The 27,248-nt window shown below is 34.2% G+C and overlaps 1 protein-coding gene across 2 annotated transcripts; it reads right to left on the bottom strand.

Moving 5' to 3' along the window:
* Positions 1 to 25: 25 nt before the first annotated feature.
* On the bottom strand, positions 26 to 12,375 carry LOC132618056 (helicase-like transcription factor CHR28). 2 transcript variants are annotated; one of them, XM_060333112.1, is made up of 12 exons: positions 12,002 to 12,375; positions 7,823 to 7,862; positions 7,410 to 7,712; positions 5,900 to 7,119; positions 5,382 to 5,453; positions 4,279 to 4,356; positions 3,281 to 4,163; positions 2,538 to 2,668; positions 2,228 to 2,449; positions 1,105 to 1,653; positions 807 to 1,016; positions 26 to 606 (listed from the first exon to the last, which is right to left on the bottom strand). In XM_060333112.1, exons 1-12 carry the CDS (start codon positions 12,158 to 12,160, stop codon positions 502 to 504), a joined length of 3,972 nt encoding a protein of 1,323 aa, XP_060189095.1. In that variant the 5' UTR covers positions 12,161 to 12,375; the 3' UTR covers positions 26 to 501. The 2 variants fall into 2 exon arrangements, with proteins under 2 accessions (XP_060189095.1, XP_060189096.1); XM_060333113.1 differs by having other exon boundaries at positions 7,410 to 7,709.
* Between the last annotated feature and the right edge of the window lie 14,873 nt (positions 12,376 to 27,248).

The raw sequence follows: 27,248 nt of genomic DNA, 5'->3' as shown, positions 1-27,248 counted from the left end.
AGAAACAAATTATAGAAACTTCAAATGAAAAAGAATTGCCATGATTGTCATGGTTCTGTATTAAGTTGAAGGTAAAAATTTACAACCCGAAAAGCTAGAAACAAATATACTACTGTCTACAACTTAAAACTACTAGCAATATATCCTATGTCCTATCCCAGGAAAAAGGAACAATGGCAGAAGCCAAAGGAACTATCATTTACATTTTCTAAGCAAAGAATCTACAGAGACTGATCTAAGTCTCATCCTGATTTCCCACTAAAATCCAACCCCTGCACAGGGTAATCAATAGCTAATAAAAAAAATGGATCATATGAATCTTTGAAGATATTCTCAAAATCATCTTTTAGTCAGGTCACCTTTTCTGTCAGTCAATACTATGGAACCTAAGAACCAAAGCCTCAATTGTATTTATGCCGTGAAACCAATTTTCAAATAAAAAAATTTAAGATAGCCCAAGCTGCATCTAAACATCAGCTTACTGCAAAACTGAGATGCCGATTAAATCTTGAAAAGGTACTCTAAGTCCTCCACAGTGAGACGAGTCTGTCGGCTACCAGTCTCATCCTCTCCAAATGCGGAAGCAACCATTTCTCTTTTCTTTTGCTGTGAAAACCAGTGTTACCACACATCAGAAATCTCGAATATAGTGGAAGTGAGAAACCAGCAAAGATAAAGAAAAAGGAAACAGTAAACTGGACTGTTAGGATTTGGACAAATAATGAAATCCGTGACCTTCAACGGAAACACTTTAGGCATGATGCTAACTCAAGAATATACAGTGAAAAAGACAAGTAATGTAATACCTGAAGAGCCAAAATACGATCTTCAACTGTATCTTTTACAGTCAACCGCAAAACTGTAACCGGACGGGTCTGTCCAATCCGATGAGCCCTGTCGATTGCTTGATCCTCAGTCGTAGGGTTCCACCAAAGGTCCAAGAGAAGAACATGACAAGCTGCAACCATGTTAAGCCCCAGGCTTGCAGCTTTCAGAGACATAATCATGACTGTTACCTGGCATAAAGCTTCAAAATTTAGTCCTGGGATTTAAAAAATAGAAAAAGAAAAATAATCAGTACCAAGAAGATGGATATCTTATAACCTCAGGGAGTGTGTTGAAATCCTTCACAGCCTTGTCTCTGGCAAGAACAGACATTGTTCCGTCAAGTCTACGGTACTGAATTGAGGAAGTTTTCAGACAAGCTTCAAGTAAATCCAACATCCCCGTCCACTGAGAAAAGACAATTGCTTTCTCTCCAGCTGTTGTGGTTGTGTCTTTGGAACTTATATCACATGTATTTTCTGAAGGAGAAGCTCCTTCATCATCTGATCTTGAAAGGCGATTGCAAGCCTTAGGTTTAGACAGAGATTGAAGCACCTGAAGAGCAGCTTTAATCTTGGATGAATCATATGGGCTACAAATTGAACTTTCAGCCACTTGAGAGCCAGCACAGTCAGGGTACTTTTGCAGACTGGGTTGATCAGATAGAGAACCACTTAACATTGCTTTAGTGAAAACTGAAGAACCGCTCAGATGAGCTTTGCAAGCTGATACAGGACACTGAGTGTCATCACCGGTTAGATGCTCACAAATACACTGATTGCAAAAGACATGTCCACAAACTGTTACAACAGCATCTTCAGGGGGATCCTACAAGATTGTCACAAAAATGCATAAGGAGGTAAAGAAGAAACAAGGAAATCAAAAGATGTCACATATCAAAAGCCTAATCCATTAGAGTGTCTCAATATAAGAAAGGTTTCCACATGGAAGTTTAGTTGTAAAAAAACTCTTTTCTAGGTGCAGATCTCAATGCTTAAACCAAACCATGCATGCATTTAACAAAGCATCAGCGCTAAACTGAACCATGCATCCATTTAACAGAGCATCAGTGCTTGTGCACATAATCTTCATAGATGTACCCTAGTTAATAGAGAACCTGGCAACGCTTGAAGTATCTGAAAATTGAAATTAAAAAATCCTTTTTTTAGATCATTCTTCCTTCAAATTAGAAGAGGATATATCATCAAAAAGTAGAGAACAGGTTCAATGGGGTTGTTTCTTTTAAGGGAAAAGTTGAGACAGATAACAGTTCGCTACAGAGAGCAAAAGCCTAGAGGTGAACATTCTAAACTATAAACTTGCAAAATATGGAGCAGCAACAAGAAAGGACTAATAAGATTGATATAAAGTTACATTGAAGAGCACTCAAATGATAACATACACTGCATATGCCACAAATTGCTAAAGAACCTTCCAAGCAATTCAAAAGATCAGTTAGTTTCTCTCGTGATAATTTCTTGGCCTCCTCAACAGATAATCTCCAAACAGAACCAGAGTTGGACCCTCCAACAAGAAGAGGGTGATCACAAGCTTGTCTCAGTCGTAAAAGCATCAACAGTATGTTGACATAATTTTGTTTGACTGTCCCAGCAGCAGCATATTCCTGAATAGTCCAGAAGTTGATATGTTAAAGGAAGAGAAGAATTAAAAGCCGAAGATCTTGAAGACCAATATAAAATATCTAAACATACAGCAAACTGAGCACGTGATTCAGCTTCAAGTCTGCAGTAGAAATCTCGTTCCTCATCCGTAAAATCAACTTTTTTTAGTACAATTGTTTTCTTTGGAAGGTTGATAATGGGTTCTCCATCAATAAATGTACCTACATCAGATAATGACAGTGTTAACTCTCAATGTAGAAATTTAACAGTTATATGCTTAAATTGATAAGTCAGACATGTAAACAGTACAACAGTCAAAGCAGAAAATGACCCAGAAAACCAAGTTGAATTTGTCGTGCTCATTACTTACGACCACCTCAAGAATACAAACTGCTGACTGGCAAATGATTTTTAGTGCTAATTCTTTAAATTTTTACAAGCACCTCCGGCAAGCAAATTGGAGGGATTAAAGAAGACAAGTAATAAATTGAGGATGCACTAAGAATAAAGTGAAAGATGAGGAAGATATTGTAAATTATTTTGATAAGTTGCAACTTAGAATGTAAGTTGGGCAGCATATAGCACTTTACTTTGAATCATGCAGTATACTGATGCGGGTAGCGTAAAAGAAATGTTGGGGCAACGAGGAGCTAGAAGAGTGCCTGCAGACCCTCTACCCTTTATCAGTATTGAAATAGAAATACACATGAATTGTGTGGCGTCAAACAAAGATGCAAACAGAAGTTAATCATACTATATCATATTAGAAGCAAGCCTGCCGGAATGGTATATAGCTTATAGCGGTAAGTGCATGCAAAAGTTATTATTTTCACCTTTAGTGCGACGAAGCATAACAGTCTTCAGAACGGCCTGCAGCTTTCTGTACCCGGTTGTTGGGTGTCTTTGGATTGGAACCTTGATTGTGGAGCAGAATTGTTTATACACCGCATATGGGTCATATTTGAGAAATCTGAAGTAACTGTAAAGGTCATCAACTGCGTTCTGGATAGGTGTCCCCGACAAACACCATCTACGTTTAGCTCGGAGACCCCAACAAGCCCTAGCTACTTGGGTTCTGTAATTCTTAATGCTTTGAGCCTCATCCAGCACGACCCTATACCATCCCACCCTGGCGAGAGGGCGGGCAGTGGCTTCAAGCAATTCCTTCTCCATTTCTTTTTTTGCCTTTGATGAACTTTTCTTTGAGCTCGAAGGAGTTTTTCTCTTTTTACTAGAAGATGATTCATGAGTTGCTTTTCCTGTCTCATCATCATCTTCTGCAAGAGGCTGCTTAGGGACCTCCATGCTTACGATTGAATATGTTGTGACCACCACATCATATTTTGCTAGTTCAATCGGGTCCTTTGTTCTACTGCTACCATGGTATACTAGAACAGAGAGATTTGCTTTGCTTGTTACCTTATTGTGCAACTCCTCAGACCACTGACGGAGGACACTGGTAGGACAAACAACAAGGGTGCCAGCAGCTGGCCTCCCTTTTGCATGCAAAGAAGTTTTACAGCCCATGCTAGAATTTTCATCAACTTGACAAGAATCGGCACCTTGCTTTGACTTGTCAAGCTCACATAAAACATCATCGTCGTCCAAATTCAATGTCTCCGTTTTAATTTGTCTGGTGATGGCTGTAGAAAGTCTTGAAGATGGAGACCTTTCTTTGAGTATTAGTGCAATTGTTGATACAGTTTTTCCAAGTCCCTACAAAAAAATAAAAACAAAAGACGATCACTGAGAGAATGGCAACCAGTCGGAAGGCAATGTTTATCATGCAGACAGACCAAAATTTGATAAATTGAAAGCGTCAAAAAATAACCTGATCATCAGCAAGAATCCCACCACAACAGGGTACACCAGCTTTTTCCTTCTTAGCCATCCATGATAATGCAATGCGCTGTGCATAAATTGAACAGATGTGATTCAGATAATTCCTCACATAAATACAATATCTAATACAATTAATCTTGTTTTTCCCATTGTAGGTTCTCCTTCAGATGGAGGAAGAAGCACTAGAGAAACTAAACAGCTTGCTATATGTGGCTGCTAGCTTATGATGCAAGTCTGACTCAAAGAAATTTACAAAGAAGGGGAATGAATATTTGCAGCAGATGCTACTTATTAAAAGGAGGACGAGTAAAGCAGCCATCTTTGTTTGCACTGCACAATGGAAGGGCAACTGCGGAATCTGTTTTTCAACCTTTTAAATTGTTTTATGTCATGCCTTTCACTGTGAAAGACCTGTTGGCTTCTTGGAGCAGATGTGGGATCACAAAATCAGCAAGAAGATTATGTCATACAGTGCCAGCTTGTGTTCTGTTGGGTTTTGTGGGGCGAGAAAAACTCCAGGTAGCTTGAAGGGAAAACTGTTATAGTACAATGCTAAAGTTCAAATGTCTTTGCTTTTTGGGGCAATATAGAATATACAGGTTGTATAAGATGAAAACAGCATGTTCATAAACTCACTACAGGAATAGATTTATGTATAGACAGGAATGACTCGTTTTGTTTTTGCACAGGGATTACCCTGACTTTGATATCTACGAAGCACCGTTTTAGTGCTTTGCTGTTTTATATTAATAGCACCCTTACTTACCATTTCAAAACAAAAAGTTGTACATTTCAGCAAATACACAATATATCCATCCAATAGAATAGCTCAGAGAATTCACATATCATTGATAGATTTGTGAGCAATTAAGTCAGTTTTTTTTTTTTTTTTTTTTTTGAGCTAATGAAACTATTTTAGTAAAATTTAATTCTCTCAATCCCCAGGAAATTGCACCAAAAATTCAAGTGGACCCACTTAGTACAACAATATTGATGATCTCCAATCTTGAAGGATAGATTCAGGTATATGCAGCACTTAGAAAATCGAATCTCATAATTCCTATAAAGATAAACCATGAAACAGTACTCAACCTGGTGCCTCAATAGAGGAACAGCCAAAAGACCATCAGGTGGACTCTCTTCTGATTTCGGCTGAGAAAGATCCTGAAACAGATAACACAGTCCAATCACAATTTACTTCTTAAGGTGAAAACAAGACATGTTTTCCCAGAGGTGCAAAAGGCACCCATGCAGTGTCATCATTTTCCAGCAAAAAGAACTATAAACACAGACAACTTTCACAAGTCAGGAGAAAAGTTTTCTGTAATGCTCATCCACATACACAGCAAACCATAAATTGAACGGCAGAAAAGTGCAGATCCCTTGAATTAAATATGCTTAAATGGTTTTAACTCCTATCTTTGCAACTAATAAAACTATTACCAACAAAAATACACGAGAACAAATCATTCAAGAGGGTAACTAACATGACGAGAAATAGTTAAGGAATAGATAATAATTTTAAAACAGGGTAACTAACATGACAACATTTCAGAGCACAGTTCTTGCAGCATGTCTGCATTGAGATAGTGACAGCTATTAGTCCTCACCTGCAAGGCAGCTCGATAAATAACAAGCTCGTCATTTGACTTCGGCCTCATTTGTCCCACTTCAGGCCTCATTTGTCCCACTTCAGCTGGAGCAAAAGAGTCAGTAATTGTAGTACGCTGTAGAGCAACAAGAGACTTGCCATTAGCACATGGATTTGCCTTTGCAGGTGCACTTATTTCCTCAAGAATGCATAGATCATCATCATCATCCTCACTATGGCTTATTTGATTCAACGAACTTCTCTTAATTCCTTGATGAGTGATTGTAGATAGACAAGAACCATTAACTTTCAAGAAAATGCGCTTTTCGCCCTTTGCTAATTTTGCACAACCAAACCGTTGCTTCATTGAAGTTGATGACAATGGGACAGATTGTTCTCTAACCTTCACATCCACGTGCTGATCATGAGGAACCAGAATGGGTTTTTCTAAAGAAGTTTCTTCTAAATTATCAAGGTGATAAGAAGGCCTATTATTTCGATTTGAAAAAGGTAACTTAGAAGGCCTATTATATTGAAGTACATCATTTTCATCCTTTGGATAAACCAAAAGATTATTACTTGACAGGGAAGTTACAGGAGCAGAACAAAATGAATTTGAGAGCTCAGAAACTGTAGACATATCAGCACCACCTATCAGTTCACTTTTGTCATTCTTTCTATGAAACTGCTGATTTTGAAAAAGGAAACTTGACTGATTGCAAGGCAAAGGCTGAGGAAATATCTTTCCCATCGTATTGCTGCCTTCTAATCTGGAGAACAAGTTGCCACTATTTAATAGTGTTTGGTCACTACCACTATAATAGGCACTGAGCTCCCCAACACCAAAATTTGGAGTCATATGACACTCAGGAGCCCGCTGAATTCCTTCACCTGTTCTTGTTGTCCAATTCCCACATGCTATTCCAGTGTCTGAGTCGGCAATCCCAGTTGTATGGTCCAGTTGTTCATCCATTACATTTAGCATCTTATCATTGTGAGACAGCATTTCAAAATCAAGGTTATTTGGTGCATCCTGCTTCAAGAAAGAATATGTATGGGGAGTTTGTGCATAATTATCCCAATTTCCAGGCAAAGTATCAGAACTCTGACATAAACTAAGCCTAGCATAGTGTTCATCATTTGAAGATACAGCTACTTCCATGCTTGCTGTTTCCTCTGCAGCTAACGTTCCTGAGTTATTCAACTTGTTCTGTGCAGTTGATTGGCTTAGCAGCAACCCTAAAATGTCAATTAGGTTCTATAAGAGATCAAAACAAAAATGAATAGATAAAAAAATTCCGACAGAAAAGAACCTCAGAACAAAGATGAGAATAACAGAAACGCCAACTACAGAGAAGGTCAACATACAGTCAAAGAAAGATTCTCGCTCTGGAAACCAGTTTTAGTAATGAGTTTCACATATTGTATAGCTGACATCTCTATTCTTTATTATCATTGACATGATCAGTATTAACACCAACGCTAAAACAGCCACAACTAGTGGACATCTAAAGGTTGAGTTTCCTTACTTTCTTGCTGGACATTAGATGAAGTGCTCCGAGAGATATTATCCCTATCACTGAACCATTCATTGTCCTGAGCAGGTGTCCAACCAGTCAGGCTTTCATAGAAACTATGTAGTGGAGAGCCTATCTCTAATTGAAATCCAAGCTTTTTGCCATCAACAATTGAATTCCCGGCGGAATCAGATGAGCCATCTGAAACACCAGTCCTTGTATCTGAAGCTTCTGAGTTGGACGAAGGGGAAACTCCAATGTGCCCAAGAAATTGAGCCCTTGAAGCTGAAGATCTCTCCAAGTCTGAATAACCTACTTAAAAATAATCAAGAATCAAATATCATGATGAGTAGTAAGCAACATAATCTCATACCAAATTAATAACATCAAATTCCATAAGTATCCAAGCAGGGTTACCAACTAACCTTGTCCCACGTCATTTGGCAATAAATCCTCCGGCATACTCTGCAAATCAATACTCAAATATTAAAATAATTGACAAACTGGGGTAAGAATTGTAAGACCAAACTATTCACTACATACCTATTCATGGAGATGTCATACTTCTAAGCATGCTGTTACCAACCATTGGTATTAAAGCAGCTAACAGTTTACGAATATACTTTCAGTCATACTGTGTTAAAGAAATTCAGCAAGGCTTTACCTAAGTATTCAAATAAACTACACGTCATCATCCTTACTATTTATAGATTCAGCTAATCAAGTTAGTTCAGCAGCTCTTAGTTAACCCAACCTAGTTAGCTCCACAATGGACCATACCAATCCCAATCAGACTCAACTGATACAAGTCTCGACTTGAAAATGGGACAGCAGACACCCAGTCCGAATTATCAACTAAAATGGTTCTGGATTTCATTGATATGTCTTCTATGACTAACTTTATGCAATAATCACACAACAGATCCGTTTTTGCTAAGGAGTTATTGCTCTCGTCCTAAATGCCAATTAAGGACCACTAGCAGAATTTAGAGGCAAGTAGCCTTATTAGAAGCATCTATAGTTATGGCTCTGATTCTGCACATGCTATCAATGGTTACGTAGGCAAATGTTATAGGCGTTATACAGATCATCACTATGACTATCAAGATTGTAATACGTATTGACAGTGCTTTTCAGTGAAGTTACATGTCAACTATCAAGAGTTGGTAGTTGGACCAACTCTGTTGTATGAGGCAGAGTGCTGGACAGTCAAGAACGCCCACATTCAGAAGATGAACGTAGCGGGCACAAAAGGAGAGATATGATTAGGAACAATGTTATACAGGGCATGGTGGGAGTGGCCACCGTGGCAGACAAAGATGAGGGAAGCGAGGTTGAGATGGTTCGGGCATGGGAAGAGGAGGTGGGTGGATGCGCCAGTAAGGAGGTGTGAGAGGTTGGTTGTAGCAGGAGTTAGGAGAGGTAGAGGGAGGCCAAGGAAGAACAGGGGGAGGTGATTAGACGGGACATGGCACAGCTTCAGCTTACTGCGGACATGACCCTACATCGGAAGGTTTGGAGGTCGAGGATAAGGACATAAGGTTAGTAAGTAGCGGAGTGTTGTCGCATCTTATGACTAGTATTATTTAGTAATCGTGTAGTTCTTATGTATTACTATTTGTGGCTTCCTTTGCTTTGTATCTTGCTATCCTGCTGTCAAAATTTTCTTGCACCTTGTTTCACTAACTTTGAGCCGAGGAAAGGTTTGCGTACATCCTACACTCCCATACCCAATTATGGAATCACTGGGTATGTTGTTGTTGGACCTTCAACTAGCATAGTCTTAGCATTTTGACATCTAAAAATTTTATTGTTATCACCATGCTCACCGCACAACAAAAGACCAACTGTCACCTCCATAGCCATGTATCTCCATTAACTATCGAATCTAGCTAATTATTCGCAAGCTCATTAATCGGTCTTGTTCCTACACAACAAAATAATGAAGATAAGGTGCACTTAAATTCTTTATCTAAAAAAGAGGTGCACTTAGATTCTTTCAAGATGACACTTGCACGATTAAAATGACATTTCACTGTTCACATATAAAAGTGCTAAAATCTTCTATCCAGGAACCTAATGCAACACAACAAGGTAAAATATGCAAAGTCCCAAAATTGCCCCTACTACTCATATAAAGAGAGTAGTGGTGGGTTCCACACGTCTTATGTTTTCTCTCTCTTAGTAAATGAATGAACTCTTAAATCAAGTGAGCCCAACCAAAAGTCATGTCATTACGTGTATATAGAGAGCTAATTTTAAATAGTTTCCAAATAGAGAAAAGTACAACAACATAATACCCAAATAGAGAAAAGAGTCGTTCTTTTTAGGACAAGATGATTAGGAAAGTATGTCACACAAAATGGGTCAGAGGGAGTAGTAAATAAAGATAAGCAATTGTATCCAACTTAAATGACAAATCTCTAGCTAGTGTGTGGCCATAAATTTTGGATCAGATTTTGAAAATTTATCTTCAAATATCTATTTGGTCATGAAATTTGATCAGATTTTGAAAATTTATCTTCAAAATATTTTCAAGTTCCAAAAACTGGCTCAAACCAGTATTTGGGAGAAATTTCACTTCCACTCACACAATTTCAAATCTTTTCCAACTAAAATACATGTCCAAATACAACTTCAAGTTCCAAAAATCTTTTTTTTTTATGACATGGGAACCCGCAGCCGCTACCCTTCGGGTGCGCACAGGGTAAACCCAGCTCTTGTGCAATAGCTCGCAAACCACATAGGAGAGATAACCCGCACTAGGCAAGCCCCGTGCGACGAGCTCGACCCAAAAGGCAAAATCCCTTGCTGTCGTAGGCAGGGGTTTCGAACCTGAGACCTCCATTATGAAAGCTCCATGCTCAACCAACTGAGCCACCCTTGCGGGTCTTCAAGTTCCAAAAATCTAAAAGTGACATTACTGTTCACATCTAAAAGTGCAAAATTCTTTTAATTGAAGGTCTTTTCACGGAACTATTCTTTCTTCTAGATGTTGATTTTTTTATTTTTTCTAAACTTATCTTATAACGCGCAGCAGGTATATAGTATTCCAGTACAAACATAAAAAGAGTCACTTCAACGATAATCTATTGTGGCTATATCATATCTTCTCCATTTCACTTGGCAGTATAGCCAATTTTAATGAAGACCTCTATACCGGAACCTAATGCAACACGACAAGGTAAAAAATGCAAAGTACCGCAATTGCCCTTACTACCTGTAATTAAACCAGTGGTAGTGAGTACCACACATCTTACATTCTCTTTCTCGTATTAAATGAACGAAATCTTAAATCAAGTGAATACAAACAAGTCATGTCATTATGCATAAACGGAGATGCTAATTTTAAATAGTTCCCAAATAGAGAAAAGTGTGTTTTTTTTTATGTAGGGTAAGGTCTGTGTACACCCCATCCTCCCCACCCTGTGGGACCATACTAGGTATGTTATTGTTGTGATGATTCATTTTAGGATAAACTAATTCGGAAAGTGTGTCACACAAAATGGGACTGATGGAGCAATAAATAAAGATAAACAATTGTATTTTTGTCATTTTCAATGTTTTATCTAATCCTGATATAACTTATCTCAGATTAGTAACCAAACAAGGAATAAGGAGGTACTGAATTTTTATGCCAGAACTATTTATGTTTCTCCATCATACCAAACGAATACGTTAACTAATTCCGGTACTATTATTCCACGACCTGGTAGAGATAACTTATCCCGATACTACTTTCTTATCCCGTTATTACTTATTCTAGGATTAGTAACCAAACAAGGGATAACGCGGGTACTAAATTATTATCCCAGAACTATTTCTGCTTGTCCAGTATACCAAACGACCCCTTAATAGTTCTTAGTTCATCTGTTTTCACAATCAGCAGTACTTTGATCCCAACATGCAGTGCTGAATTGTATAATTGTGATGTAATCTGATAACAAACTGTCCCATCTAAAATTCTTTAGGGGTCATTTGGTTTGAACACAAGTTATGTTGGGATAAGTAATACTGGATTAATTATGTTGGATTAGTTATCCTGGTATTATTTCTTATTTGTTGTTTGGTTTGTTGTATTAAAAGTACCTTCTACCTTATTTAGAAGAAAAAGGGTTTGCGGGACCTCAGGGTTGTTTTTGTCATTTTCATTGTTTTATCCTGAGATAAATAGTCCTGAGATTGTTATTCCACCCTCTGCTAGGGATAACTTATCCTGATACTATTTTTAATCATGGGATAACTTATCCCAGTACTAAATTTTTATACCAGGACTATTTTTCCTTATCCAGCATCCCAAACAACCCCTAAAACTTTAATTCTACTATGAGACATTCATGCAGAGCAAAAAACACTAGATCAAACACAAATTGGAAAACTCCGTGCCAAGTCAAAATCACCGCTCCTTAATTCCAACTTTCCACATGGCATGTTTTAAGACCACAAGATTAAAAGGGCATTTTGGTACATCCAATATCTCTTTCTTTTTTACTTTCTTAACTTCCGTGTCAAGCCCAACATCCAGACAAACAAATTAAACCATAAAACTTTAATTCTACACTAAAAACAAAAACTAAGATTACAATTGAGATAACAATTTTTACCTGCTGAGTAGTAACAATAGGTGGATCAGATTTCTCATCAATAATACTCAATAAATCATCAAGATCCATACTTGGCCCATCAAAATTCAAATCAAAATCAACTGAAGTTTCTTCAGATGATAACCATAACTCTGACGATGCTTTATCCGCCATCATCATCTCAAACAAACAATTAAAATCACTCAATTTTTATCCCCAAATCAAAAACCTAAAAATTCACTCCAAAACGACACCGTTTCATCAAGTTTCTATAGCTGTTGTGATTCAAATGTAAAAAACTAAAATGGAACGGGGAAAAAAAAAAAGGGGGAATTAAATGTGTGTTTTTTGGGAAGAAGTTTCGTAGAGGTTTCTTTTCTTTTTTCTCACGGACGCGTCTTTTTTACTTTTTTATAATAATATGAATTTTTTGTTTTTATTTATATATAATATATATATATATGTTATGGTGAGGTGAGGTTTTGGGGGGAATTTTTTTTATTTATTTATATATTGTATTGATGGGGAAGAGAAGATTTTAGAAGAGGAAAGTGTTGACCAGGTAGGTTTTTGAGAGTTTTTATATGTTTTTTAATTTGGTTTTTCATTTGGCGCGCGGAATTTATAAAAGTAATGAAGATTTTGTTTAATTGGTTTTAATTTGATACGGAATTTTAAAAAGTAAAAGAAGATTTTGCTTGTTTTTATTGTGAGGTTTTTGAGGGAATTTTGATTTGATATTGTTGATAAGGAAAGATTAGAAGAGGAAAGTGTTGAATGGGTAGGTTTTAAGATGTTTTTTAATTTGTTTGTTGTATGGTTTTTTATTTGGCGCGGAATTTATAATATAGGATTTATAAAAGTAAGGAAGATTTTATTTGTCTGGTTTTGACTTGATATAAAATTTATAAAATGTAAAGAAGATGTTATTTGTCTGGTTTTGCCTTGATAAAGAATTTAAAAAGGTAAAGAAGATTTTGCTTGTTTCTATTGTGAGGTTTTTGGGGGAATTTTGACTTGATATTATTATTGATAAGGAAAGATTAGAAGAGGAAAGTGTTGAATAGGTAGGTGTTTGAGAGTTTTACATGTGTGTTTGGATTTGTTTTGTCTGATTTTGATTTGGCACGAATTAAAAAAAAAAAAGTAAAGAAGATTTTGATATGACGCGAAATTTATAAACGTAAAGAAGATTTTTAAATTAGATTTTATCTTGGCACAAAATTTAAATTATAAAAGTAAATAATATTTTTAAATTAGATTTTATCTTGGCACAAAATTTAAATTATAAAAGTAAATAATATTTTTAAATTAGATTTTGTTTGTCTGATTTGGCTTGGTATGAAATTTTATAAAAGTAAAGAAGATTTAAATATTGCATTCTTCAAGTAAAGATATGTAGAATATGTTAAAATATTTTTTAATCTTATGATCTTAATTATGTTGGATGTGTAAAGTTGAGTGAGATTAAAGGTCAACGGGTTGTTACAAAAGGAAAGAAGAGATATTTTTTTAGAAACAAATAAAAATTGAAACAAGGTGAGTAATTTTTATTTGTTTTATTGGTTTCTTAGGAGGAATCCAAATGTGAACAAGAAAAGGTTTGTTCAAACTAAGGGCGGCGTATGTATTGTCAGTTCAACTTTAGCTGTCTTTTCCTTTATTTGACAAAGCTTTGGCTATCTGTCTTGTTCTTTTTTTATAAGGTAAATTAATTAAACAGCATGTGCTCCAATTCGGCACAAAGGAAGTGTTATTATTATTACTTGTGTCTCAATTTATGTGACACCGATAATAATAAAATTTGGAGAAGATAGAATGTAAAGAGATATTACTCCTATTTTTATGAGATAGAGAGATTGTTTCTGATAGACTTCTAGCTTAAAAGAAGATTAATTACATGTCATTTAAATGGTCATACATTTACTCCCTTCGATCCAAAATAATTGAGGATTTAGCCTTTAAAAGCTGGTCCAAAATAATTGAGGTTTTTAGTCTATCGAGAAGGTATTTCATTCTTTTTTCAATTTAAGCTTGATGCATTCTTAATTTAATGAACAAATTTAATGTTTGTTATAGTTTCAAAGCCCCTCTTAATTAAGAGTATTTTAGTAAATACACCTCTTAATTTTTAGGAGTAAGTGAATCCTTAATTCATGTGCCCAAGTCTAACACCTCAATTATTTTGGATCGGAGGGAGTATTACTTTCTCCGTCTTAAATTATTTGTCACGTTTCTCTTTTACACGTCTATTAAGAAAAGTATTCCTTTCGTTCACTTTTACTTGTTCAATATTCTAAAAATACAGTCTTACTTTTACATATCACTTTTAACACGTCAAGAGAAAACAATTTCTTTTTTCCTATTTTATCCATAATATTAATTACTCGTTTCAAATTGTTTTCCAAGTTCATTAAGAATATACACTAATTAATATGAGTATCATGGTAAATTATATATGTAATTCATTTATTATTTCTTAAAGAGTGTGCAAAGTTCATAATGGACAAGTAAAAGTGAATGTACGGAGTATTAATTAGGAGGGGTTCTAATTATTTTATGCTTATTTATATCTTATGACATAATCTTTACTCATTAAATATTTACTCTATTTATGTGTCATCTTCTCATAATTGAGGTGTTTGCTCAAGAACAATTACTACTAAGGGTAAAATGAGAAAAAAATTAATTTTGTCTTAAACTTTAAAATGACAAATAAATCTGAGACAACTATTTTTTGAAATCACGACAAATAATTTGAGACGAAGGGAGCAATTATTATTCTCCCAGATTATTTTTATATGTCCTTAAAGTTGTGACATGTTTATTTTTCTTATCTCTTTTTAGGTAAGTAATTAGTGTTTCTTTTGTTTCAATTTATGTGATGTTGTTTGTTTGACTGTGCGCGAAATTTAAGGATGAAAGTTAAAATAAGTTATAAATATTTATGTGGTTATAAATCATCTCGTTAAAGATAAAATGACAAGTTTTGAATTACTCCGTCCGACTCAAATTTCTTTTAACTTTAGTTGTCTTTGCTTTGTTTGTTAGACTAATGGGTATTTACTTTTTTGACGTTTCATTTTATCTTCTACAATGGAATCCTCACCGAATTTAACAAAGGAATTTCTTTTGAAATTTGAAAAACAAAAGGAAATCATATCATGAAACATAAATGATTTGTGCTGAACAATAAATTTTGAGAATAAAAGTAATTATTAAATACAACGAATAGTTTTTTTTTTCATAAAAGACAAGTGATGGCTCTAGCTACATAATAATGAATAATTAGTCACTTTACTTATCTTGTTATTTATTGAGTAAAAGTTAAGCGAAAGAAACCATTAATTGTCATCCATTTGTATTGAATGTTTACGTCTTTTGTAGAAACCAATCTTCAATAATCACCCAAGAAAAGTGAATCATTTACTTAATACCTCCCTCTATTCATGCCGTTGATCAATATAAATATTTTACCTAATTTAAAAACATATTAGAATCTTGTCCGTGCTATATTAGTTACCCATTTCGCGTGTATAAACATACCAATTTAAGCTTTATCCTATTTTGATTAAATATATTTATCTAATATATATGTTAGAATCAAAATGTATATTGATTGACAATTTTTTTCTTAAGATAAAACAATAGTAAGGGGATACATGATTCTCTAACCAAATGTCTTTTGACTAGGGGTGTCAAAAAAAATACGAAAAACCGACCGAACCTAATCATACCGAACCGATTTATAGGATTTTTTCAATAAAATTGTGGATTTTATTTAAGCTTATAATTGTCCCGAACAATTAGGGCGATTTTTTAATTTATAAAAAAAAAACAAAAAATATTTCCGAACCTAACGGAATAGTCTTACATGTATGAAATATATTTTATATATTAATAAATATGTTAAATATATCTTAATATTACGTTTCAAATATAAAAATAAATTTTGGCCACTGAACTTGGGATCTTCAATGGATTGGATTTAATTTCAAAATGATGCCTCATACTCCGATCATATACCAAGTAACCAAGCAATTAGTTGACGGCCAAACTTACTTTTTTATATTTACTATTGCATTCCCATGAAAAGTTTGAAACTAGATACTTCAATTTATTGCCTTGCTTCTTGATAGTTAGTTAATATTTCAGTTTAGTTACTTTATGTAGTTTTTTAACAGCTTTTACGTTAACTATTTCAGAAGAAACAAATAGAAGTTTTATTTTATGGTATAACAAATAGCTTTATGAAAGTCTGCATCGTTACTTTTTAATAATGGTGTATTTTGAGAGGTGACACATTAAAAGTAAAATAATCGAAAATTAACCGAATCGTACTGATACCGAAATGATTGGGATGGTTTTAAAAAATATAATTTTGGTTATACATTATAAAAAATTGAGATGGTATAAATTTTTAAAAATAACCAACCGAACTGTTTCATTAACACCCCTACTTTTGACGACCCCCGACACAAAAAAGAGAGAGAGAGAGAAATGGAAGATTACTAAGGATATCACATAAACTTCGATGCAAAAACCATAATATCACTATTGCATTGTCATCACTTTTTTTTTTTTAACAATAACAATAACAATCCTCGATGAATGTGCTTCAACACAATATTATTAATATAGTAATTTACTATCTCATGTTTGACTAAGCACATATTGGTATTTTGCATGTTTACTTAAATTAGTGATTAAATATTCAGTCTCATGTAACTACCCCACTAACCACGTGATTGATATTCAGACTCATGCATAACTACCCCCATTAACCACGTGATTAGACATGTTTTTTTTTTTTAATTTAAGCATCCAACTAACAAGCTTTTCTAAGCTATCAACAATTCTTAGCGCCTCTATCGATAAACTTTCAATGGCGATTTGATGCCATGACTATTGTTAGATTCCTAAACAAGATGTTCGGAATGTAGCACAATTATAGTAATGGTGTTGAATGTTATTCTATTATAGGCTTAATGGGGAGCGGAATTGACTTGCAAGAGATAATCTCAGTCTTATAATGCGCAACACAAATGTTATTTGATTGAGATGAGCGGGTTGACATTAAGGCACAAAGAGAAAGTCACGGACAAGTGAAGGCCAAGCTCAAGAGAGGCAAGACATCTTGGTAAGGACTTGACAACAAGTTCAAAATTTGTAAATGTCAAACTCAAGTACACTATACTTGAGCTCGAAACTCATGTATGTGAAATTCCATCATAATGTGATGGAGCTTGGGTTCAAACTTCTACAAGAAAAACTTCAGCAAACGGTGTTAGAGTGGAGCATGAATTGTGTAAGTTGGAATTTCAAGACAATGTCCTCGAGTTTCATCTTTATAAGTTTGAACTCCATGATATTATTGTGGTGTTCACTTTTATATAGGTATTACCCATTATATTATATTGTTTTTTACTGTACCATCCATGAAATTACTTCATCATCTTGGCAGTTAGCAGTTTGAAACGTCCCTCAACAAGATGCTTTAAGAAAGCAACCATCAACTACCACAACTGGCCTGCAATACTCCCGAGGAATTTAGAGCGACAAAAGCATACAGGAAATTACCTTCATCTGTTTTCCTCAAACTATAACAACCGAACTTGGATTTGAATGCATCAACTATATAGGTAACTTGGTACGTAGTTTAACATACGACTCTCACAGGTTCCCTCGTACCATCTCTAGTGCCTTTAGCTTCGCTCTATGAGCCTTCCAGTAACTAATATCAAGGCTAGAAACTTTTTTCATGTCGCTTATTATATTTCGTGTATACAACTTTTGGGTCAACATATTTGTCCATTGTCTTACTCCCAATAACTCTCGATGTGGCAATGTGTTGCGGCACTAGTCTATCCCTTGCAGAACACGTGTGGTCATCCATGAATCGTCTCATTTTGAAAGCAGATGACTTGTGTAAGGTTGAACACTTGAATCTCCACGTGCACTGGTCATTAACACACACAAGAGAGTACCTAAAATGAGTAAAATCACACATTAAAGTTACAATGCTAAACATACTAATGGAAAAAAAAAATTGAACGCGTTTTATTGCAAAACACCAAATTGTATATATTGTTGGCCAACTCTATCACAGCCTATAGATACATCATGTTTATTAGTAGTAGACATTAAACATGCTTTGTCCACATTAAGTCAACTGATTGAAGCAAAAAGAATTAATTTGAATGAAAAAGTTTAATAAAAATAAGGCTTAAGTCATAGACAAACTCTCGAACTTATCTAGAAATTCCGCTTAGACCCTCCTACTGTGACCCCTACCATCTGAACCCTTCAAAACCATTTTTACTGTGCCACTTGGACACATTTCACTACACGTGTTTTACACTCTCTAAAGGAGCGTGACATTTTGATTCTAAGGACAGGTGTCAATAAAGGGGGCAATTTTTACTCAACTTCATCTCCTTCACCCGTAGACCACCTTCTCCCCCAAAAACAACACCTTCTTCATTTAATCCACCATCCACACCTTAATAAATCTATCAAATCAATGGTTTCTAATTACCCAATAGAATACTTAAGGAATATTAATGTCACTATCTGGTGGTGGCACCGCAGTGACTCCGATTTTGAAGGCAGCTGGGTTGGTGGTTTATGAAAAATAGCAATTTCAGATTTCTTTCTCTTTTTCTGCTCTTTGCGCCACCACCACTACATATGCTTCACTGCTAACACAATCTTCTTGTTGCCATGGCCAAAAGGGTCGGTAACCCCCGGTGTTTGTTGCTGGAAAAAATGGAGATAGCCGATTTTTTTAGGACCTAGATGTTTTTTTCCAGAACAAAACAAACCATGGACCAGATAATTCTCATAGAAAGAAGCAATAATCGATATTTGAGGGAACATAAGTAATGATACACCATGATTTAATTGAGGTTTGGTCATGGAGGAAACTTCAAATGGTAGCATTGATAAATGTGGTGGAGCCGGCGAAGATACAGTGGAAAAATGCAAAAATTGTATTTTGGGTAATTAAAGAGAGATTTGAATCATTAAGAAGAGAAGAATTGGCAAAAGAAATCGGAAAACGGCGATGCTACAGTGAAGAGCCGATTTTTTTTTTTTTTAATTATACAAAAGCTTATTTAATTAATTGTTTGGAATTAAAAAAGGCCACTTGTCTTTTATTTATTGGATTCTTTGCCACGTCAGCGCGTGTGTACTACACGCATAGCACTTTGTTGATTCTTTATGCGAGGGGAATCTAAGTGACACAATAAAAGTGGTGTTGGAGGGTTTGTTGACACCCAATTTTGTCCCGCCTTTTCTCCGAAATACTTATTTACGCTTCTAATATTTTGGCAAATCTAAAAAATGTATTTATATTTTTTACTATAATTATTAGTTTTTATTAATACCGGCATTGCATTATGCTGTCATTATCTTTTATTACCATTTCTACTACCATTATTATTATTATTATTATTATTATTATTATTATTATTATTATTATTATTATTATAATTCATAATTTTTTATCATTTTACCAGCTTATACACACGCATCGCATTTATCTTCGCGTAATTTAATAATAGCATTTACTTACTGTTGAATCTCAAATATATTATTGCCCGGCTATTACGACGTCATTTTATTTTCATCTAAATATTAATAAATACATACTTTTATATCAGGGGATATATTAGCACACTCAGTACATGATTAATTTAAAATGGGTTTCTTATGTAAATTTAGAAGCCAAACTATTTCTTCCACCCAGCCCACATTTTCAATCAATTCAGCCCAAATAATTACCCAAACGGACCAGCCCATACCCGTTTAATTTTGACCCGGACCTGACCCATCCATTTCAAAATAAGGGAAACCCAAAATGGGTTTCCCTTTCATTTTCGTCTCCTTCACGCCGCCTCCCCCCACTCTCTTCTCTCTCATTTCTCCTCTTTCCCGCTCCCTTTCTCCCTCTCTACCCTACCCCTTCGTCTCTCTTCTCCCTCCATCATGTCTCTCCACCTTCCCCTGTCCCCCACCACTGCCGTCTCCACTCACCACTGTCCCCCCTTTCCTTTGTCCCCCGCTCCTTTCCTCTTCACGCTCCTCTCTCTCTTCTTCGCAAACAAACCCTAGAATCGCCCTATAAATAATCGTTTCCAAGTCAGTTTAGAGGAGGTTGGAAAATGGCAAGAATCCCTTTACAAAAAATGAGTTCTTGAACCCCGAAAAACCCCCCAAAAATTGCCTTGCAAAAGGACCAGATCTGGAACCCGAAATCCCTATAAAAAAAAAAAAGCTTTCCAATGATCAAAAAAAAAATTCCCTGAAAATTTTAAGTTCTTGAGTTGCCAAGATCCCCGAAAGAGTAGAGTCTTTTATTAGCCGCCTTAATTTTCTCTAAAAAGTTGATATTTTGCAATTTCAATATTTCTGGTTTTTTCATTCGAAAATATTAAACCATTCCTTTTTATCTATTTGGGTTGTTATTTGGAATTCGAGGTATATCGGAGGCTCGAATCCCACTTTGCTGCACCCGAAGCAGGTGATTCTCCTTTCCCTTTCGCGTTTTTTTTTTTTAATTTTTAATTTTTTAATTTTTATTTTAGGCTTGTTTGTTCTGTGTCGATTCATTTTCTGCCTCTATGGATTTGTGTATTCAGTATCTGTGTATGTGTTAGGACAATCCATGTATGAATCATATTCATGTTCAGTTCGATTTAGTCAAAAGGAATATGGTTATGGGAGATAATTTACCTAGTTACTAAACATGCTAATCAGGTCGGTAAACATCTCTTCTTTTGTGAATTTATCAGTAAATTAAATGCTCTCTGTTTGTCTTATGTGTTTTAGGCGTTTCATGTGTTTGTTAGTTAGCTTGTAAATTAGTCTAATAGTTGTTAGGAGTAACAGATGTTATGTTGGTTTCTGTTTGGGTTAGGTTGATGAGATTTCATATCTGTCCAGCATATGAATTATTTGGTTTATTGGCTAAAACATGCTGAGCGATTGGTTTGATTAGTATATATGGAGAACGTATTTTATCAACTAACTTCAGCCTACTTGTTTAGGTACATGTTATCCATGGCTAATGTGATTAGTTATAGGTTCAGTTTGGTTAGAGATTTGCTAATCATGTTTGTATGCCTAAATCTTGTATTATCAGTTAGCCCATTATCTGTTTAAAAAAATATGAATCATTTATTTATGATGTGTTGAGTCAACTGGTCCAGTCAAACATGTTCATGCATTAATTCGTTTTTTTTTTGTTAAATCTGAAGCTGCGTTGCATAAAGTTTAGACAGTTGAGTTGAAAATGATGGCTGGTCGAGACACTATTATTCTTAACTATTGCTGCCCTGAGTCCAGTTTTCTATGTTATACAGGGCATGTCATTTAATATGTGGTCATGTAGGATAGGGTAATCGTTGTATGCTTATCTTGATGGTTACTCCTCTAATTGGTAGTGGTTTGAGCATGATTAATAGTCATTTAATTTGATGTTGGCTAGTTCCTTTGTTGCTAATAGTCTAAGTATGATTAAGAGGTTATGTTTTTTTTTTTTTTTTGGATTGATTAGTTCAGCATGTTATCTCAACTGCCTTAAAGTGTTCTTTAGGTCAGTATTTATGTTGAATAAGTATTCTATGTTGATTAATATGGCTGTCATGATAAGGTCGGCCATTCCGTAATGAAAAATAGGTGTTGATTGTTTTCAAAAAATGTAGGCAGAACTTGTATTAGTCTGGCAGTATCTTATTGATAGGAGTAATATTGTAGTTTGGAGCAAATAAGTTAGGTGCTCTAGTAAGCTTGTTCCATGCATGATTCCCTGTGACATTAAGGTTGGTCACATTCTTATGTGCTATTATAGCTTAAAGCAGTCCTAGACAAACATGGTTTTACCTTTGATTCAACTTGTGCGATCAGGCATATTCCTTCAAGTCTAGGTCATAAATATATGCTTACCCTGTTAAGAGGCAGTTGAGTACCCATCTTTCAATAACTTCTGGGTGTAGTTTCAAACCTGGCTGCTAAATGTGGGAGTAGTTCAAGTTCTGGTCTTTCATTTGTTTAGTATGGTCTTGTTGTCGCTCTTGTTAAATATGTGTCCATGATATGAGTCTAGGTCGATTGGTTGGGTATTCCAAAGTCGCAGAGTGTGTGTAGAAAGATTGTTAATGCAACTTGTAGCATATGTGAATCTATATAGTATTATGGGAAAATTATGATACATGGTTGCGGTCCTATTTTGGTCAAATTTTATGCATACATGCTCTATGTATCCCCCTTGAAATCTTTGAATTATTTGTTAGCTTAGTTATCATTTTGTTGAAGTAGTTGAATCCAATACGATATAAACCATGTCAAGGATAAAATTTGAGAAATATAAGAGGATTGCCATTCAGTTTGTATTTTTTCTTTGTGTTGTGCCAGTGTCTTAGAACACAGGCAGTGGGATATTTGTTGTAGGTTCGAAGTATCTTGAAGTCTTTTCGAATGAATGAGTGAATATGCATTAGTTAAGCCTTGTAATGTATTCCATAGTATCAGTATACACCTTTGTTAGAATTCTGCATATGTTGCAAGTATATCTCGTTGAAGTATGTTTAGGAATGCGTATACATGAGGTATACTTAAATATACACCGTATATACATAATCTACAGATTCGTTTTGAGTTTATATTTTATATATTTAGCTTTATTTATTGGTTATGTACTAATCCTTTTCCTTTCATTTTTATGCATGACCATCATATACGAGTCCGAGGGACTCGTTCTTCTTCCACATTCGGTGTTGGGCTAAAAGCCCAACGAAATCTCCCGTGCCAGCCCATCCACAGTACATAAAAAAGAAAATTCTGGGTCAAGGCCCAATAACAGAAACAGTCTGCAGCCATTGGCCTAAATGGGCTGATTCATTCAATTTCATACCACTGGGCCAAGGCCCAACAGCAGCAACAACCACATCAGTCTTAAAAAATATAATTGGGCCAAAGCCCAACAGTAACGGATTGCAGTAGTTCAAAGAATGGGCTAAACCCGTTCAATTTTATTTATTCCTCTATTTTATTCTTTTAAGCATTTAATTTGTATTATGCAACTAACTCTTTGTTTGTTTTATTTTCTTAGTTTAGATAAATCCTAATGAATTAGTAGGTTTAGTTTTAGTAATGGGTAGTTTAATCTAAGGAAACAAACAATTAATTCCATAAGTTTTATTCTCTTCTTTCCATGTTAAAACTATTTATAATGTCTAATATTTATTTTATTTGGAACAATTGATTTGCAAAATAACATGACTATATATTTTAAGTAAAGCGAATCATATTTTATTCTTACTGTCATAGACATTTCTAAAGCGTCACTAATATGTAAATATAAATTCAAGTATATTTTATAAATAGCTCTTCAAGTTTGAATCAATCATAAAATTTTAGCAAAGCACAGTTAATAAGAAGTATCGTATTTTTATACTCCTAAAATCAATCAATACCCCGACATTTCAGTTATTTCAAATATTTATTAAACATTGCACAAATCCACATTTTCTTCTACTTATATATTTTATGCAATCTTATTTTTTTAATAGCATTATTATCTAAAGTTTTGCAACATTTATAAGTTTATTTTAAATGGCATTTGAAGTTTCCTTTTATGCAAATTATTATACTTTCTACAAATCTTATTCTAAATAGTATTTTTTATTTAAAGCCCTAGCAACTTTTATAAGTTTTATTTTAAAAGGCATTTAAAATTTTCTTTTAATGCAGATTATTATATTCTCTCTAAATCCTATTTTAAGCAACATTCTTATATTTTCTTAAAAACCTTAGCAACATTTCCTAGCCCCTTTTCTTAAAATTTAAGCATCTTATCTAACCTTAATTAATTAACCTAAGTTTGGCCGGATAACCGTAGTTAACGGATTCTAAAGGATGCCTAACCCCTTCCCTTTAGGATAATAAAGAACTCTTACCTAGAATCACATTGGTTAAACAGACTATTAACGGAGGTTTAGTTTTAACTTTACCTTAGTTAACATCTAGGTGTCCTAATTCACCGTTAAATTAATTAGGTAGCGACTCCTTAAATAAAACAAATAGGAATCACCAAAATGTTGTACTCCTAATTTAACCCGGTTAAAAACGGGGTACGACAGGGTTCAAGTGGTAGGGGTCTCAGTAGGAGGGTCCAAATGGATTTTATGGACAAGTTCGAGGGTCTGTTTATGACTTAAGCCTAAATATAATCTTAATTTATTTAATTATAAAAGTATATATCGGCTAACTGTATATATCGAATATTATATGCCGTCAACTTTAATGTATATATAAACTGATTACATATTATATCCAGTCGACTTAATGTATACATAAATGTATTCTTAATTTATTTAATTATAAAAGTATATATTTACTAACTTGTAAATATTGTTGGCAAACTCCATCACAGCCTACTGATTCCTTCTTGAGTTCACCTTTTCCATTTCACATCAACTGATTGAAGCAAATAAACTTAATTCAAATGAAGGTACTCTTTCAGAGTTTTCTGCTCATTAGTAGATCTGAGACTATAAATAGCTTTATGAAAATATTTGGAGGGAATTAATCCTTCCTGAATACAGTTTAAATCTGCACTGCTATCAACTAGAGCAGTAAACTCCTTTTTAAAATTATAATCAATTAAAAGAGTAATTTTTATATATAAAAAAAAAATTGTTATCTCAAGTGATTGGGGAAATTCTTTATCCTCTCTATTCTCTGTACCTTCGATAGTTGTTCCTTCAATGGCTGGAATTTCTATAATATGTTTACCTTTACCCTCAATTCTCGAAATCCTTTCACCCAGAATGATATTATGTTTTTTGAGATTTGAAATCTCCTTTTTGAGATTATCAATCTCTTTTTCCAAGTCTTGAACTATGTAGGAGTACTTAAAATGTTTCTCCTGTGTCCAAGAAATCTCTTAACTTCAGACATGGTGTATGGGCTAACTGAAGCAAATAGACTTAATTCAAATGAAGGTACTCTTTCACAGTTGATGTATACTTTTATTTTACTACAAAAGTATAAATCAACTAAATATATACATCAAGTATTTTCTACAATCGATTTCATATATACATAAACTGATTATATTCGTCAAAATGCTTTGATATACACCAGCCAATACCTAAAACAAATACAAACGATTTAAATACAATACAAAACAAACGAATGCAAAATAAATTAACATATGGAGATATATTTGCCATACACTCGTACCTTGAAGCACTCAATCTTTCAACCTTAAGCTGAAACTTTTTTCGAATTGCGTAACTTTTCATGACAATAACTAATGTCTCCTTTTCCTCGTAAAGTTGACCTTTCGCGAGAATATTACCAGTAACACAATCTATTATATCACATTCTTTAAAAAATGTGGCTTCACGATCAACCACATTAATATATTCAAGCGAAGGGCCAATGTCAACACTACTTATTCCATGACTATCATCAATTTGGATTCTATCAGCCCCAATCCCAATAATGTATATCACTAGCCCGCCAAGTTATACACAATGGATAATCTTTAAAATTGTCATTTTCTTTCTTCAACTCGATGTATACGTGCAATCCCATATTATTGAGTATCAACAAAGGTATCAAACCCTCATCAATTTTATACCTAATTTCTAAGGAATTGACGGCAGTATCCACGTTCAGATGAGTAGAAATTATATGAATAAAATCTTAAAATCAATATATGTATTGATAACAATGCTTTCTATGGTATAATCCACAAACCTATTGTTACTATCTCATTCTTCGCTGTGCTGAATCAAAATAGGTAACGATGCCGTCTTTTTTTCTCTTGATTTCTAATATTTTGAATATCGACTGATGAGCCTTGAATGGGAAGAAAAACTATGCGCTTAACTTTTCTACAGACCCAAATTTCATTGCATAGAGTTTGGAGAATATAGAATATTTGATATTGTGCCGCAAACACAACTCTCCGTATTTATTGAATTTAAACTCAGTTACTATTCGTTAAATAAACACATACACGTTAAATAAGGGAAAAGAACGATTGCATCCATATTATTAAGGTGCCCCATTACTTAAATGGCTACTTAACGCCAATTTTTCAAGCCTAATATATGCTACCACGACTTGGGTTTAAAATATGTTAATACTATGTAGTACTTGTACCAAAGCGTCAATTACCTTGATTTATAAATACTTTTTAACTTATTTACGTGTTTGGTAAATACTAAAGTGCTTATAAGTCAAAATCAGCTAAAAGCCCTAAGCTGGTCATTCCAAATTTAAGAGGATGTTTGATTAAACTTATAAGCTAGCCAAATTGACTTATACACACTTTTTAGCTTATTTATGCGTTCGCTAAACACCGAAAGACTTATAAGTCGAGTATTCATGAGCCAAAAGTCATAAGTTAGAGCCTGATTGGATTGACTTATTTTAAGTGTTTTTAAGTCAAAATAGCGTTTAAGCACTTTTGTATAATTTGAATAAAATAAAAATAAGTTAAAAGTCATAAGTTAGAATTCCTAACTCATGACTTATAAGCCAAAAGTTATATACCCAACTAAACAGGAGTCATCCCCATCTCATAGTTTTTCAACTTATATTTGATCAAATATTTTATTATTTGTCCTTAATTTTTTTTTTTTTAATTCTCAAAATATCTTTCCCAACACAAAACTCTTTACTTCCTCTCCATTCTGTATCTTTTGTTTCTCCTTTTCTTTAATCGTACTTTTAAATAATTTTTGTAAATTTTTTAATGGTATTTTAGTCAACAACAACAATATACCTAGTATAGGTATTTTAGTCATTCCAACAAAAATATAGCTTATTCGTCCTCTTTCACCAAACACATCAATTGTTTATTAACAATTCAACACTTTTATCTAAACACATAACTGCTTATTTATAAAAATCAATTTCTATCTCTTAACTTTTTTTTTTCAATCTTTATTTATCGTCATACTCCCTCTATTTCAATTTATGTGAACCTTTTCGGAGTACGAGAGTCAAACTTTATAACTTTGACCACAAAATTCGAAATAGATTTTTCAAGTTTGTAAAAATAAAATTTATTATTTAGAAACTACATAAAAGTATTATAAGTTATAATAATTTAGAATAAGATAAGCTAAATATGGTCAAAAAACCACCTCGTAAACTTCCCAAATAGTAATAGGTTCACATAAATAAATTGAAACAAAAACAGAGGGAACATTTAAAGCCTATTCCACAAAAAAAAAAAAAAAAA

The sequence above is a fragment of the Lycium barbarum genome, chromosome 11, assembly GCF_019175385.1.
Source record: "Lycium barbarum isolate Lr01 chromosome 11, ASM1917538v2, whole genome shotgun sequence".
Lineage (NCBI taxonomy): Eukaryota > Viridiplantae > Streptophyta > Magnoliopsida > Solanales > Solanaceae > Lycium > Lycium barbarum.
Note: the sequence above shows the minus strand (reverse complement) of the source record. Positions and strands in the feature narration are given on the sequence as shown.

Excerpts from the sequence above, each read along its gene's own strand:
- LOC132618056 (XM_060333112.1), bottom strand. The coding sequence starts at position 12,160 with ATGATGATGGCGGATAAAGCATCGTCAGAGTTATGGTTATCATCTGAA. Across the intron at positions 7,713-7,822 it reads GCCAAATGACGTGGGACAAG|TAGGTTATTCAGACTTGGAG; the intron begins GTTAGTTGGTAA and ends ATTATTTTTAAG. Across the intron at positions 2,450-2,537 it reads AATCACGTGCTCAGTTTGCT|GAATATGCTGCTGCTGGGAC; the intron begins GTATGTTTAGAT and ends TGGACTATTCAG.